The sequence below is a fragment of the Microcebus murinus genome, chromosome 21 (assembly GCF_040939455.1).
Source record: "Microcebus murinus isolate Inina chromosome 21, M.murinus_Inina_mat1.0, whole genome shotgun sequence".
In the NCBI taxonomy this organism is placed as follows: Eukaryota; Metazoa; Chordata; class Mammalia; order Primates; family Cheirogaleidae; genus Microcebus; species Microcebus murinus.
In genome coordinates, this window is record NC_134124.1 from 33,725,310 (window position 1) to 33,738,749 (window position 13,440).

Here is a 13,440-nt window from a genome sequence, read left to right on the forward strand (position 1 = left end):
AGGCTGGCCTGCCTGGCTGCCTCCTACTCTCTCAGAGGGGCAGCTGGCAGCAGCTCCCAAACCTAAGGAGGCCAGTCCCTGGGCCATGCTTCCTGCAGCGCAGCCCCTGCACAGCTTTGGGGCACCCAGGGAGCAGGTCCGGGAGGCTGAGAGAGCAGCAGGTGTCCTCGGGCTGGCTAAGGTTCAGGCCCCAGCCGCTTCTGAGGGAAGAGAGTCCTGAGCAGGGGGAGGGGCAGTAGGCAGGCCCTACATTCAAAGTCTCCTCTGGCATCCAGTAGCATGGTGTCCTTTCCCTGAGCCTTTTCCCTCATCGTGATGCAGAGATTGACCCACCATTGTGAGGGTTAAGGGAAAAGATCTTCGGGAAAGTACCTAACTCACCCCCTGCACATGGAAGGTTCTCAGAAGGTTTTTATTTCCTGTCTGCACAGCAGGACTCACAAGCCTAGACCCTGGGATAAATAAGACACTGTCTGGCTCGGTCAGGGTGAGTGTAGACTTGGGGCTGTCCATCCTGGCAAAATCAGGACAAGGACAGGGTAAGGATAGTCCTGGGGCTCCCAGGATAGACCGGCTGCATTTCTGGTGCTGGTGAGCCACTTTCTAAACAAGCTCTCAGCCCTTCTTTGGGGTGGATTTAAAACATAATCCTCAGAAAGGAAGTCATTCCTGGAAATGCAAGGAGCAGGAGCTATAAACAACAAGTATGGACAGAGGCTGCTCCCCATGCATGCTGGGAAAATGGGGTGCCCACCACCCACAGGAGCGAGGGGCCGGGTTGGGGGCAGGTGAGCCTCTTGGATTGGCTGCTGCTCACCTCGTCCCCTGTTTCCCCAGGTGATTCCTACTTCAACCCGTCTGAGTGAGCAGCCACCCAACATGAACTACAGTCCCCATTTGCCCTTTCTGTGCCTGTGTCTCTTCACTCAAAGGTGAGCTTTGCTACCCCAGGATGGCCTTGGTCTGAGTCGCTTTGTGTGTAGGCATTTGGTCAGGTGGGGTGGGGGGTACAGCAGCTCTTCCTACTTACCTACAGCAAGGCAAAATCCAGACCATTCACTTCCCAGGAGCATTGGGATTATGAAACTTCCTGCCATTTATTCTACTTAGAGAAGAGAAGCTTCCAAAATGGTCATAGATGGAGGAGGCCTTGAACTTTTTGAGAAGATATTTGGAGGTTTCCCAAATCATCACCACATTTTGATCTATGGCATATGGATCATAAATGGAGATGCTAACTCGACAGCTGAAAATTAAGAGATTTCTCTTTAGGAAATTGGAGAAATGTGGTCCACAGTCTGGTCCATGGGCACAACACACGCACACACGTAAACACAGGATCAAGTTCATGTGCATAAATGTTTATTCACGCATAATCAAACATGTGCCACAAAACCCATGTTGTGTTCCAGGATGTGTATCCAGGGGCGTCAGTTCAACATCGAGGTCAACAGAAGTGACAAGCTTTCCCTGCCTGGCTTTGAGAACCTCACAGCAGGATATAACAAGTTTCTCAGGCCCAATTTTGGCGGTAGGTTATCTTTTATGTTCAAGACATCAATTCGAAGGGCCAGGAGCAGAGACAGTACGTGGTGGAGGTTCCAAGAGGTTGTTTTTGTTTTTGTTTTTCATATTTTTTATTTTAGCGTATTATGGGGGTACAAGTGTTGACTGCATTCTCTGATCTGCAGCCTATTTAGGGACTGGCAATGATGGATGAGGACAGCTACTAATGACTTTTCACGCTACCTTGAAGAAAGCGCTTTGCCTCTCCACCTGGGAGATAAAGAAGTCTCTCTCCCACTGAAGAGGTTGCAAAAGCCTCCTAACAACCACTCCCACACTGCCTTTCTTCCACCCCCACTTCCAGTGCCATTATTCAGGGAACTCACCGTACGCCACCAGGACTACCCCACCTGGTCTTCCTGCCTCCAGCCTGCCCCTTCTCAGCTGACTCCTCACACGGCCACCTAGACGACCCAGAACACCCACATGCGCCCCAGCAACCTGGCACAGAGTCCGGGCACACCGGGCCCTTCCCGACCCAGCCTCTATCTGGCCACCGTTCTCGTCCTCCCCTCTACCCACCTGCCTCCTCCTACAATTCTCCACCGTGTGCCCAAATGCGTCCTGACACTCTTGGCCTCCCAGGCCTCTGGGCCTTTACAGAGGCTGTTTATCTGCCTGGGGGATTGCTTCTTCCAACTTGACTCCCTGGAAAAATGCCACTTTTTCTTCAAGCCTCAGTGCAAAGGCTCCTTCCTCTAAGATGCCTTCCCGGAGTCCTCCAGGCCCCAACCACTTTCTTTACACTTTATTTTGGACATACCTTCAAAACATAGCCGTTAACCCGTTATACTGTAACTAGTTTTATGTCTGTTCCAGCTCTAGGCTGCAACCTCTTGGAGGAGTCTTGCTTCATTACCTCACTAACGAACCCCAGTAGGAGCTCAATACTTGACATATAACAAGTTGTCAATTATATTTGTTGAAAGAATTAGGCAAGAAGGGAGGGAATGAGACCAATGGCACACCTTCTCATAGCAGAAAGTAGTAGGAAGAGCCTTGGAGTTGAATAAGCCTGAGTTGGGCTTTTAACTCTGCTGCTTTGGCAAGTACCTTAGCTTTCTGAGCCTCAGTTTCCCTTTCTGTAAAATGGGGACATCCCATCTCTCTCACAGGGAGGACTGAATGCAGTGAAGTGTGCAAGCCTGAAGCATTGTGCCTGCCATATGGACAGGGCACAATCCACTCCAATCCTTTTCCCTTCCTGCTCCTCCCTTCAGGTGATAAAACTCTCTGGTCAGGTCTGGGATTAGTGTTAGTCCAGATCCTCCAAGGAGCAGACAGCAAGGGGGGACAACATCTTCAAGATACTTGGTGGGGGAATGTCTGGAGGGAAAATGGGGCAAGAGGAGGGGGAAGCCGTCAGAATACAGTGCAAGCCAGACCCTGAGGAAGGGAGAGACAGAAGGAGAAAAGGCCAGACAGAAGTGTCTTACATGGCAGTGCAGTCCTGAGTGTGTTTAGAAAGGCCATCAGGAAGTCCTCCAGCCAAAGTTGCCATCAGAGGAGTCGCATCCTTATACGTCCAAGGAAAAGGCCTGCCTTGGCATCCCCGCTGTGTCAGTCCCTGGTTAGCTGCAGCCCATGGGAAGCATGGCCTCAGAGCAAGGTGACAGATTCCAAAGCACAGAAGCCAGGGCCCTCCGTTGATTACACCCCCTCAGCTGGAGATCTGAGAGATGCATTTGCATGGCCACATAATCAGGGTTTGAGATCCTTGGGTCAAGGAACCTATAGAGACTCCAACTTCCCCTGGTTTTCCCAGGCCCTTTTGAACACTAATGACAAGCACGTGAGTCTGCACACCTTGGTCAGGTCCACTCAACGGCAGGCTGGTGTTTGCAGGGCACTTGGGCAAGGAGCTCAGTCTGAGGACAGAGATGTGAGGCCCAGTCCCACCTGGGGTTAAAATGGGGCACAGGGCTCTCAGTCAAAAAGAGAGGAAGGTACAGCTCTCCACCCCCTGTTTTATGGCTTTAGGCACTTTACCTCCTAAAGGAGCCTGATCTTGCATGGCATCCTGGAGGCCCGGCAGTAGCCATTGCTCTCCTAATGTCTGTGCACGCAGATTCTAGAACCCCGAGGTCCTTAGGAGACAAGAGCTCCGCAGGGTTTTTCAGGGACAGAGCTGGACAGAGCGAAGGTTTGTGAGCAGGCAGTAGCAAGCACCACCCAGGAGCTGGCTTTGACCTCCTTCCTGGGAGAAAGCTGCCCTCTGGTGGCACAGCTTGCTTTCATAGCCAAGGAGAAGAGCAAGCTCTGGTCCACAAAAAAGCCAACTGAGGCAAGGCCTAGACTGGACTATTTAGAAATAAACTAAACAAAAACACAACAGAACTGGAGCTTGTGTGTTTCCCATTCCCTACATTCTTCGGGGAGGGCATCTAGCATTGACCAATAGCACTTAAATCGGTGCTGTGACCTTCCCAACCCAACCCCACCCCGATGTCTTGGGCTGTCTGTGCTGCTAAGACAGAATACCGGAGACTGGGTGACTTATACTGACCAGGAGTTTATTGGCTCACAGTAGAGGCTGAGAAGTCCAGTATCAAGCTGGCAGCTTCTGGAAAGGGCCTTCCTGCTGCATCACCACGCAGTGGAGGCACGAGAGCAAGATAGAGGGCTACAGCGTCCTGAACTCGCCCGTCAATCCCAGCCGTAAGGGTGGAACCCTGGGGGCCTAGTCCCCTCATAATGGTCTCACCTTAATACTATTACAATGGTAATTAAATGACAACATGAGTTTTGGACGGACCAAACATTCAAACCATGGCAGCACCGGTAACTCTATTTTACAGGTGAGAAACCGCAGCACAGAGAGGCCCAGCAATTTGCTCAAGGTCACAAGGCTGTTAAGCGGCCAGTGTGAGATTCAAACACCCCCATCTTTGACTCCAAGTTCCTCATCTTGAGCTGCACCTTGCTGCCCAGAGGGGCAGAGAGCCACTTAGCAGCCACACCCCTTCAGCACCTTCCAGGGTCTGCCCGCAAAGATCTCCCCCTTTTCCACCAAGTATTAACACTGAATTATTATTTAATTGCATTTACTTTAAAACTTCATTTCCAAATTCCTACCTATGTTCAATGCCTTGGTTTTCTTAAATTAATAATCAAGTTGCTTTGCCGGATTCCTACTGATTACATGTTTTTAAGCTTCTTTCGAAATCTCCCTCTCTTCCTCCTGGTTAATGCATTGTCACAGTCCCCGGTGGCATCCACGAGGGGTTATTTCTGCAAGTGAATGTGATTAGATCTATTAACCCTGTGAAAAGTTGTTCCTTTTCCAAAATTAGCTAGGATTATGAAAGGGAGGGGGGAAGTAAAGGGAAATGCCATTTTTTTGAGCACCTACTATTATGTGACAAATGGCCATGCTGCTGGGAGCTTTGTGCAGAGAACCATGTATGAGCACCTTCTGGTCCATAAAGAAGTGCTGGGCAGGCACTTCCTGTACATTCCCTCTTGCCCCACTCCACAAAGACACCAGCACACACCTAATCTTTAACCCTCTCTGTGACCCTAGCATGTCATTAGTATTATCCTCACTTGCAGGTGAGAGAACTGTAGCTTTTAAAGAGTTGAGAACTTTCTCAGATCATAGAATGGGGATGTGACAGAGCTGGGGTCTAGGCCCTTTCTCCCGCATTCCCGTCTAAGGAGGAGTCAGCTGCCTGGCCTGGCCTGGCTCCTGAAAAGCTGGCTGTGACACTGCAGTCTCTAGAGCTAGGACTGGCTCCTGCTGAAGTCCAGTCATCTGCTGAGACTCCAGGACTGAGACCTGAGAGTCTGCACACAGGACCAAGTGGGCAAGGTTCAGAATTCTAAATAGTTTAGGGTTCCAGGAGAGTAAAGGAAGAGGAGGAAAGTGTCAGGAGGTCAGCAAAAGCTCAGCTGTGAGCAGTCTTGAAGGCCATCTTATGGTAAATTTACTTATCAAGGGGGCAAAAAAGACATCTGCACAATCAGATTACCAGATCTCTGTTACAGGTCTCCTATTAAATGCAAGCACCATAGGAAAAACTCTCCATGGAAGAAGTAGCAAATATCTCACCACTATGTTCTTTAAAATATGCACTCATTAACACATTAACTGCTGTGTGAGTTGTATTTAACTCACACTAGTTTTGAGCCTGAGGCCTCGTGAAGCATATGTAACTGCAGTTGGTTCATGAAAATCCTACTTGTGGATGTTCTTATTGTTACAATTAATATTGACAATTTAATTGCATATAACTCGTGCACAGAAAACAATAAAAAATGATGAATTTTTCATTAAATTCAAAAGGATTGTCTTGTTTTCGAAGTTTTTATTCTATTTTCATAATAAAACATCACAGCCCCAGGGAAAAAAAATCTTTTTCTAGTGTGGTAGTCAATGTGTTAAACAGGGTGGTCTCTCTATGTATTAAGATAACTATATATTTATGCGTATTTTTCATACAAAAGGGAGGTGCACTATACATAATGCTTACTCCTGAGAGAAAGAAAATAGAAATTAACTTTTTACTTTTTATACTTCTAGACTGTTTAAATTTTTCTAACAAGCAAGTATTACTTTTGTAATTTTTAATTTTTTTTTAATGCATGAGTGTAGTTTTAGGAAACCTTATGTTCATGTTTCCATGTCTTTCCAATTCTTTCTTCATTCTTAGGAGAACCAGTTCAGATAGCACTGACTCTGGACATTGCAAGTATTTCTAGCATTTCAGAGAGTAACATGGTAAGTAAGTGTCATGCCACAGCATTCCATCCAAGAATCCCTCTCTCTGTGTTCAGTGGAGGTGCACATTCTAGCTACCTAAAAACAGAAAAGAAAGACTTATGGCCCTCCTCCATTTGGACTGAAAAAGCTGGAGACCTAGCCCAAAACTCAAGACAGTGGAGATTCTTGTATTAATAGAACAAATGTTCTAAGTACCAGGAAGAAATGGAGTCAAAGGCCAGGAGGAGAGAAACCTGGGAACGCAGTGGGTGCATTGGTGAGGAATAAGAATTGAGGAAAAGAATAAAAGTGTAGTAAGTGAGGCTGGTAGACAGGGCCCTTCACAGAGAGGGAGGCAAGCTGATGAAAACTGATAATTAAGTGACTGCTTTCAATAATGCTACCACTCAAGAGAACATATTAAAGACAAGTTCAGAATAAAGGTGGTTTGCCAAGAGGGCCCAGCACGCGTTCTACGAAAATCCCAGACAACCGTAAGCACTCAGCCCACCAAACGCTTCAACAAGTTGGCAAGGCTTTTGATCTAGGCCAACGCGAGCTTGCATGCCAAGTAGGTTAAAGTCCTGAACATGCAGTGGGAGTTATTGTCACTTACTGCCTTGTGCCACTACCCCAAGACATAACTTTATTCACCCATGGCTGTGTACACTGATCTAAGTGGAGGTGGGAGGGGAGTAAAACTTGACCACTTTTCGTCTGCTTTGGGGGTTTTTCTCCCGGCCCCACCCCTTTCCACCCCCTGCCTCCCCGCCAGGACTACACGGCCACCATATACCTGCGACAGCGCTGGACGGACCAGCGGCTGGTGTTCGAGGGCAACAAGAGCTTCACGCTGGACGCTCGCCTCGTGGAGTTCCTCTGGGTGCCAGACACCTACATCGTGGAGTCCAAGAAGTCCTTCCTCCACGAAGTCACTGTGGGAAACAGGCTCATTCGCCTCTTCTCCAACGGCACGGTCCTGTATGCCCTCAGGTCAGCGGGAGCCCGCAACCTCAGGGTGGGGGGGAAGTGGCTGGATGAACAGGCACAGGTGCATCTTGGGTTTTCTGGAAAGCACTAAAACAGCCTCTCTGAGGTCCCATGCTTCTCGCGCTCCTGCCTTCCTAGACCTTGTCCCGTAACAGCAGGGCCCTCCCTCTGTTAGTCTGGCTCAGTGAGCACCTGCAGAATGCCTGCCCTGCGCCAGCCCTGTGCTGGGCACGGAGGATGCAGAGCTGCAGGAAACATCGCCTCAGGGACACGGATATGGAGACAGAGGAGGTCCCGGGAGCTGGGACCCAGGTTGGGGAGTAGGTTATTAGTTTGGAGATAACGTCAGAGGGCGTTTTCACAGGATTCCAAGCTGAGTCTTAAAGGGCGAAGGGAAGTTAGTGAGGGAAGAAGTAAGGGCAACCGCAGGGGCAGACGGAGAGGTGCGTGCGAGGGACTTCCCTGCGTGGGGCTCGGTGGAGCTGGGGCAGCTCCAGAACGCATCTCTGCGTGTCTGAGTCCTGTTTGGTCAGAAAATGAAGATGCAGCGCCCCAAAGCATCTGCCGCCTGTAGCCATGGGCTCCCCTCTGCCTTCTTCCCAGATCCCTGAGACCGAAATTTCCTTCCACCCAATCGTTCGAGGAGCCTCTGGTTGGCTGGAACAGGAAGGGTGCTCCCTGCGTGTCGCGTGAGGCAGCCCACAGGCAGAGGACTCGTCCCTGTCTGTACAAGGACTGTGCAAACTTAATGCTCCTGTGTGTGCATGCATGTGTGTGCGTGTGCTTCTGTCTGTGTCATGGCATGTACCACAGCCAGTCTCGTGTGAGGATTACAAACAACGGGTGATGGTTTAGTAGCCTGGCTCTGGAGTCACACAGAGCTGGGTGCAAGTCCCTGCTCTGTTCCTTGGCAGCTCTGTGGGCCGAGGTCTTACTTGACTCCCTGGGCCTCAGTTTCAGCAGCAGCAAATTGAGAATGCAAATATTTCCTACCTAGTAGGGCTGTTCAAAGGGTAATGCGTTAATGCATGCAAAGCACTCAGTTCAGGGACGGGCTCACAGTAAGCATTTGGAAATAGCAGCTGTCCTCATTCTCTGTCTCCCTTAATGGAGTGTGAGCTTCCTTGGGTGGGCGCCATGCTATAATCACCTCCACTTCCTCCCCCACCCCCCGCGCCTAGCACAGTGCTGAATGAATAAGGGTGCTTAATAAAAATACGTGACACTGAAGAAAAAGGAAGATCAAGGCCTGTCAATGAAAATCTCCAGTGTGAGGGTTTCACTGACTTTTTTTTTGAGACAGAGTCTTGTTCTGTCACCCTGGCTAGAGTGCAGTGGTGTCATCATAGCTCACTGTAACCTCAAATCCCTGGGCTCAAGGAATCCTCCTGCCTCAGCCTCCCACGTAGCTGGGACTATGGGTGCACACCACCACTCTTGGCTAATATTTCTATTTTTTGTAGAGATTTTTTTTTTCTCTCTCTCTCTCTTACTCAAGCTGGTCTCGAACTCCTGACCTCAAGCAATCCTTCCACCTCAGCCTCCCAGAATGCTAGGATTACAGGCGTGAACCACCATGCCTGGCTTTGACTGACCTTTAACTGAACACCTCTGGGCGCTACGCTCCATGAGCCACAGTGCCTGCTGCCTCCACTTGCTCTGCACCCTCATCCCGAGAGTAAGCAAGCCCTGTGGGACGAGCACAGCCAGGAGACCTGGACTCTGGTCCCAGCCCTGCCACTCAGAGCTATGTGAGCCCAAGCAAGCCCCTAAGTCTGCTGCCAAATGGTGATGAAAGCAACAGTGAACACGGTTCTAGCCCCGCCCAGGTCTGCCAGGAAGGTTAAGTTTTAAAACTGGATGCAAAAGCATCTCAAACAAGCCCATGAGTGAGTCTGTTCTGTGATATTGTTAGAAGCTTTGCCTCTGAATTGCCAGAATTCTGACTTTCTCCACTCTGCACCTAGTCTTAACAGAGCCTCGCAGACATTGTTTAGCTCGGAAACCTCCAGGGTGCTTTGGATGCAGGTTCCAAGCCCCATGTCCACTATAGAGTTCAAGGGAAAGTCCTCTTGGAGTGAACGTTGGATGGGAATACATACTTTCTATAGGTTCCTCATAACCTATTTTCATAGGTTCCTCATGAACCCATTTTTCCTTTCTTAGAATCACGACGACTGTTGCATGTAACATGGATCTGTCTAAATACCCCATGGACACACAGACATGCAAGTTGCAGCTGGAAAGCTGTGAGTATATCCTGCAGGCTCCTGAGATGATTGTCCTGGGTGACTTAGATCTGTGCATTCATGAAGAATGCTCTGAACATAGGGACGTTTCTTTTCCTGATGCTGATTCACAATGGATTCGGCCCTTCTGACTGTACTTCCTGACGGATTGAGGGACTAAAAGAAACACCTTATAGCCATATATCTTTTGGAGAGAACCTTGGTGCATTAGTAACAAATATCTCCACCTTGAGTGGATAAAACAACCAAAGGACATGCTTTAATGTAGTGAGTCTAGACCAGGGGTCAGCAAACTGCAGCCCCTTAGGCCAAATCCAGCCCATCACCTGTTTCTGTAAACAAACTTTTATTGGAGCACAGCCATGCCCATTTGCTCGCACACTGTCTACTAAGCTAATTCCATGTGAATTCCAAGAAGAAGTGATAGAATGGCCCAAATTTATTTACCTATGGAATCTCATTTCATGAGTATTTTGTCAGACAACCATTTTATAGAAAACATTTTGGTGAAAACAGATCTAGATACTTAAACTTTAAACATTTGATGTATGCCATCTCTCTGGCAACCACCAGTTCTCAAAGGGTCTCTGATTCCAGATGAGTCATTTCCATGGCCATGATCTTCACCCACTCTTACTCACCAAGATCAAATTAGCCACCAGTCCCTCTAGTCACTGTGAGAAGGTCATGGACCTTTCATCAATGTCCTATTCATCTGTCAGCAAATATGCCCAAGGCTACCCTTTTAGTTCTAGAAAGACTCAAAAGCTTTCTTTTTTTTCTTTGTCCTAGTGCAAAGCACCTCGTTAATAGGAAAGCCTCACAATTGATTGCAGAGTAGGTAGAGAGGCTAATGGGGAAAGACTTCCTAGGAGGAGGTAACAAAATGTGTTATGTGGCCTGGGTCTGCTGTTGCCCTGGTTTCCTTCGCCAAACAACTTTGTCATTAACTATAATAATAAATGTTTTCTTCCTACTAAATACTATAGCATCCATTTACCAATTGCTTACTGCATACCAGGCACTTTACTAGGTACCTTCCAGTCTTATGAGATCAGTGTTGTTCTTCCCATTTTGCTGATATGGAAATTGAGGCTCTTTATGATTTGGTCACTTCCCAAGGGAACACAGTAAGGAGCAACACTGGGACTTGAACCCACGTAGCCTGGGTCCAAAGCGCAAAGTCCCCCTAACTCTAACAGCCCTTCTACTGGGCTGGAGTCACCTAGGGATTTTGGTCCAGTAGCTTCTTTGTGATCTGAGCTATATATTTTTCCTGAGTATAAATACCATAAAGTGCTTTTTTGTTTGTTTGTTTTATGAGACAGAGTCTCACTTTGTTGCCCAGGCTAGAGTGAGTGCCATGGCATCAGCCTAGCTCACAGCAACCTCAAACTCCTGGGCTCAAGGGATCCTACTGCCTCAGCCTCCCGAGTAGCTGGGACTACAGGCATGCGCCACCATGCCCGGCTAATTTTTTCTATATATATTGTTGGCCAATTAATTTCTTTCTATTTATAGTAGAGACGGGATCTCACTCTTGCTCAAGCTGGTTTCGAACTCCTGACCTCGAGCAATCCGCCCGCCTCAGCCTCCCAGAGAGCTAGGATTACAGGCGTGAGCCACCGCGCCCGGCCCATAAAGTGCTTTTAAACAGTAATATGGGGATAATGAAAAGCTTTTAATAACTGCTTTCCAGTGTCTCCAGTGCCCATTTATTATCATTATTTTCCCCAAGTTGAGTAGCCACATGATGCTTGCACTGGAGTCCCCAAATCCTGCCAGAACGTTAAACTGAATTACAGTGTGATGGCCACACAGTGGTCCCAAGCTCATTCCTGTGCCAGTTCCTCTCCCTTACTCAGGACCACCCAGTGCTTTCCCTCCTGTGTGTCCTAAGGGAAGTCTTCCCAGAGGGTACAGGACTTTAAATAATTATACCAGACTGAATGTTAACAATCAAAAGCCGTGGTGTTATGGCAGCCCGGGGGAGTCAGAGATTTCGGAGGGGAAATGTCACTTGACATGAGACGGTAGGGATTGGTTGGAGTTGGCCAAGACGACAAACAGTAGGACTCGGAATCCGCTAAGACGGAAGCAAGAAGGGACAGAGCAGAGGTGAGACGTGGTGCATATGCCATCATCAACATTTATCACACAACTGCTTCCAACTTTAAAAAACTACTACTTGATATATATATATAAACCTTAAACAGTAATGCCAGTAAATGGTCATCTAAACTGTCATTTGGGGATTTGCTCGCCATGAAGAATGAGGATTTACTCTAAATTTGATGTGCGACACATGAATTCCCTGGCATTGTCAAACAATCTCCATTGTCCTTAGTAAACCACTCTGAACTGCCCACCAAACTTGGGCGCCTGTGATACAGCACAGATATGATTTATTAAGGCATCACAGGATGTCTTGTGTCTGGGGTGGCGGTGGCGGCACCGTGGTCAAGCTCTGGAGAGTGGTGGGCACTCCTACGTAAGGTCACAAGTGGGCAATATCAGAAAAGCACAACTATTATAAGGCAGAAGCCATTTTTCAGAAGTAGACATTTAATTAAAAGACTCAGACAAACAGATTAATTATCTTATTGATTAAATGCATGCAAAACCTTCTTGAAGCAATACAGCTGTTTGGTGGCAGAATAAAACTTGAGGTTATCAAAAAGAGAACTCATTTTCAGTCCCACATGGAACAGGTAATTACCCTCCATGTGTCATGGCTGGCCTCATCTCAAATCCCAGGAGCAAGATTCTCTTGGAAACTTCAGCACTCTGCTTGTACAAATATTATCCCCAGTGAGCAGAGGAAGCTTTGGCTGAATGTTTAGTAGCAGTCTGGGGGTACAGAAACCTCGCTAAGGGTTTTTTCTACATGCCATCCCTAGAAAAGAATTGATACCATCGCACGACTTCACATATTCACTCTGGGACAGAGAGGTGATAATGTAATGATTGTGAGCATTTACTAGTTGTAAAAGCAAAGTGTAGGAATTTGTGCTAACACTTTTATAGATTTTTTAAAAATTATTTCTTTGGGATCATAGGCCTATTCAGACAGCTAGCTTCAGTACATTTTGGGGGCTTCCAAGAGACAGCCCACAGATAATTTTTACCAGGAAATCCCCTAAGAGCTCATGACGACTAAATAACTCCTGCTAAACAGTGGGTGCCATAAGATGAGACTTAACAAAATGTCAGTCGCAACCCTGTCATCACATTTCCCAGTAGCCTTTGAAAACAAAGGCAACTTAGGTTTGTGTTTAAGATCACAGGTACTGGAATGCCATCACCAGCTGTGTGACTGTGGGTGAGTAACTAAGCTCCCTGGACCTCAGGTTTCCTCATCAGCAAAGTGGGAAAAATAACAGCACCTGACTCAAAGAGTTAATTTTTAACAGGTTTGTTGAAGTATAATTTATACACCATAAAATCTATCCATGTTAAGTGTACAGTTCAAAAATTGTTGGTAAATTCACTGAGTTGTACAACCATCACCACACGCCATTGTTAGAACATTTCTGTCACCCCAACGAGACCCCTTGTGCCCATTTGAAGTCACTCCCCCTTCCCACCACCAGCTCCCACACAACCACTCTTCTACTTTCTGTCTCTATGGATGGATGTGCCTTTCTAGATATTTCCTATAAATGGAATCTATACGTGGTCTTTCGTATCTGGCTCTTTCACTTAGCATAATGTTTCCGAGGTGCATACATCGTGTAGCGTATATCAGTACTTCATTTCTGTTACTGCCGAGTAGTATTTCTTTGTAGGAATGCATATCACATTTTATTCATTTATTCATCAGCTTATGGACATATGGCTTGTTTCCACCTTTGGCTATTATTAACAATGCTGCTATAAACTTTGGGGTACAAGTCTTCTTGTGGACATGATTTCATTTCTCTTGTGCAAATA

General features: G+C 47.4%; 1 protein-coding gene and 1 long non-coding RNA gene across 2 annotated transcripts in view; one reads left to right on the forward strand and one right to left on the reverse strand.

Moving 5' to 3' along the window:
- The window catches only part of GABRP (gamma-aminobutyric acid type A receptor subunit pi), a 20,598-nt gene continuing 7,158 nt past the window's right edge, over positions 1–13,440 (forward strand). Inside the window, exons 1-6 of the mRNA XM_075995983.1 lie at positions 1–161; positions 838–932; positions 1,413–1,531; positions 6,219–6,286; positions 7,044–7,261; positions 9,425–9,507. Of these exons, the coding sequence (XP_075852098.1) occupies positions 880–932; positions 1,413–1,531; positions 6,219–6,286; positions 7,044–7,261; positions 9,425–9,507 (541 nt within the window). The 5' untranslated portion in view covers positions 1–161; positions 838–879. The remainder of the gene's footprint in view (positions 162–837; positions 933–1,412; positions 1,532–6,218; positions 6,287–7,043; positions 7,262–9,424; positions 9,508–13,440) is intronic.
- The window catches only part of LOC105867181 (uncharacterized), a 27,744-nt gene continuing 18,942 nt past the window's right edge, over positions 4,639–13,440 (reverse strand). The window contains exons 2-3 of the long non-coding RNA XR_002222536.2: positions 7,065–7,203; positions 4,639–4,797 (exon numbers count right to left, since the gene is read on the reverse strand). This is a non-coding gene — a long non-coding RNA (uncharacterized LOC105867181). The remainder of the gene's footprint in view (positions 4,798–7,064; positions 7,204–13,440) is intronic.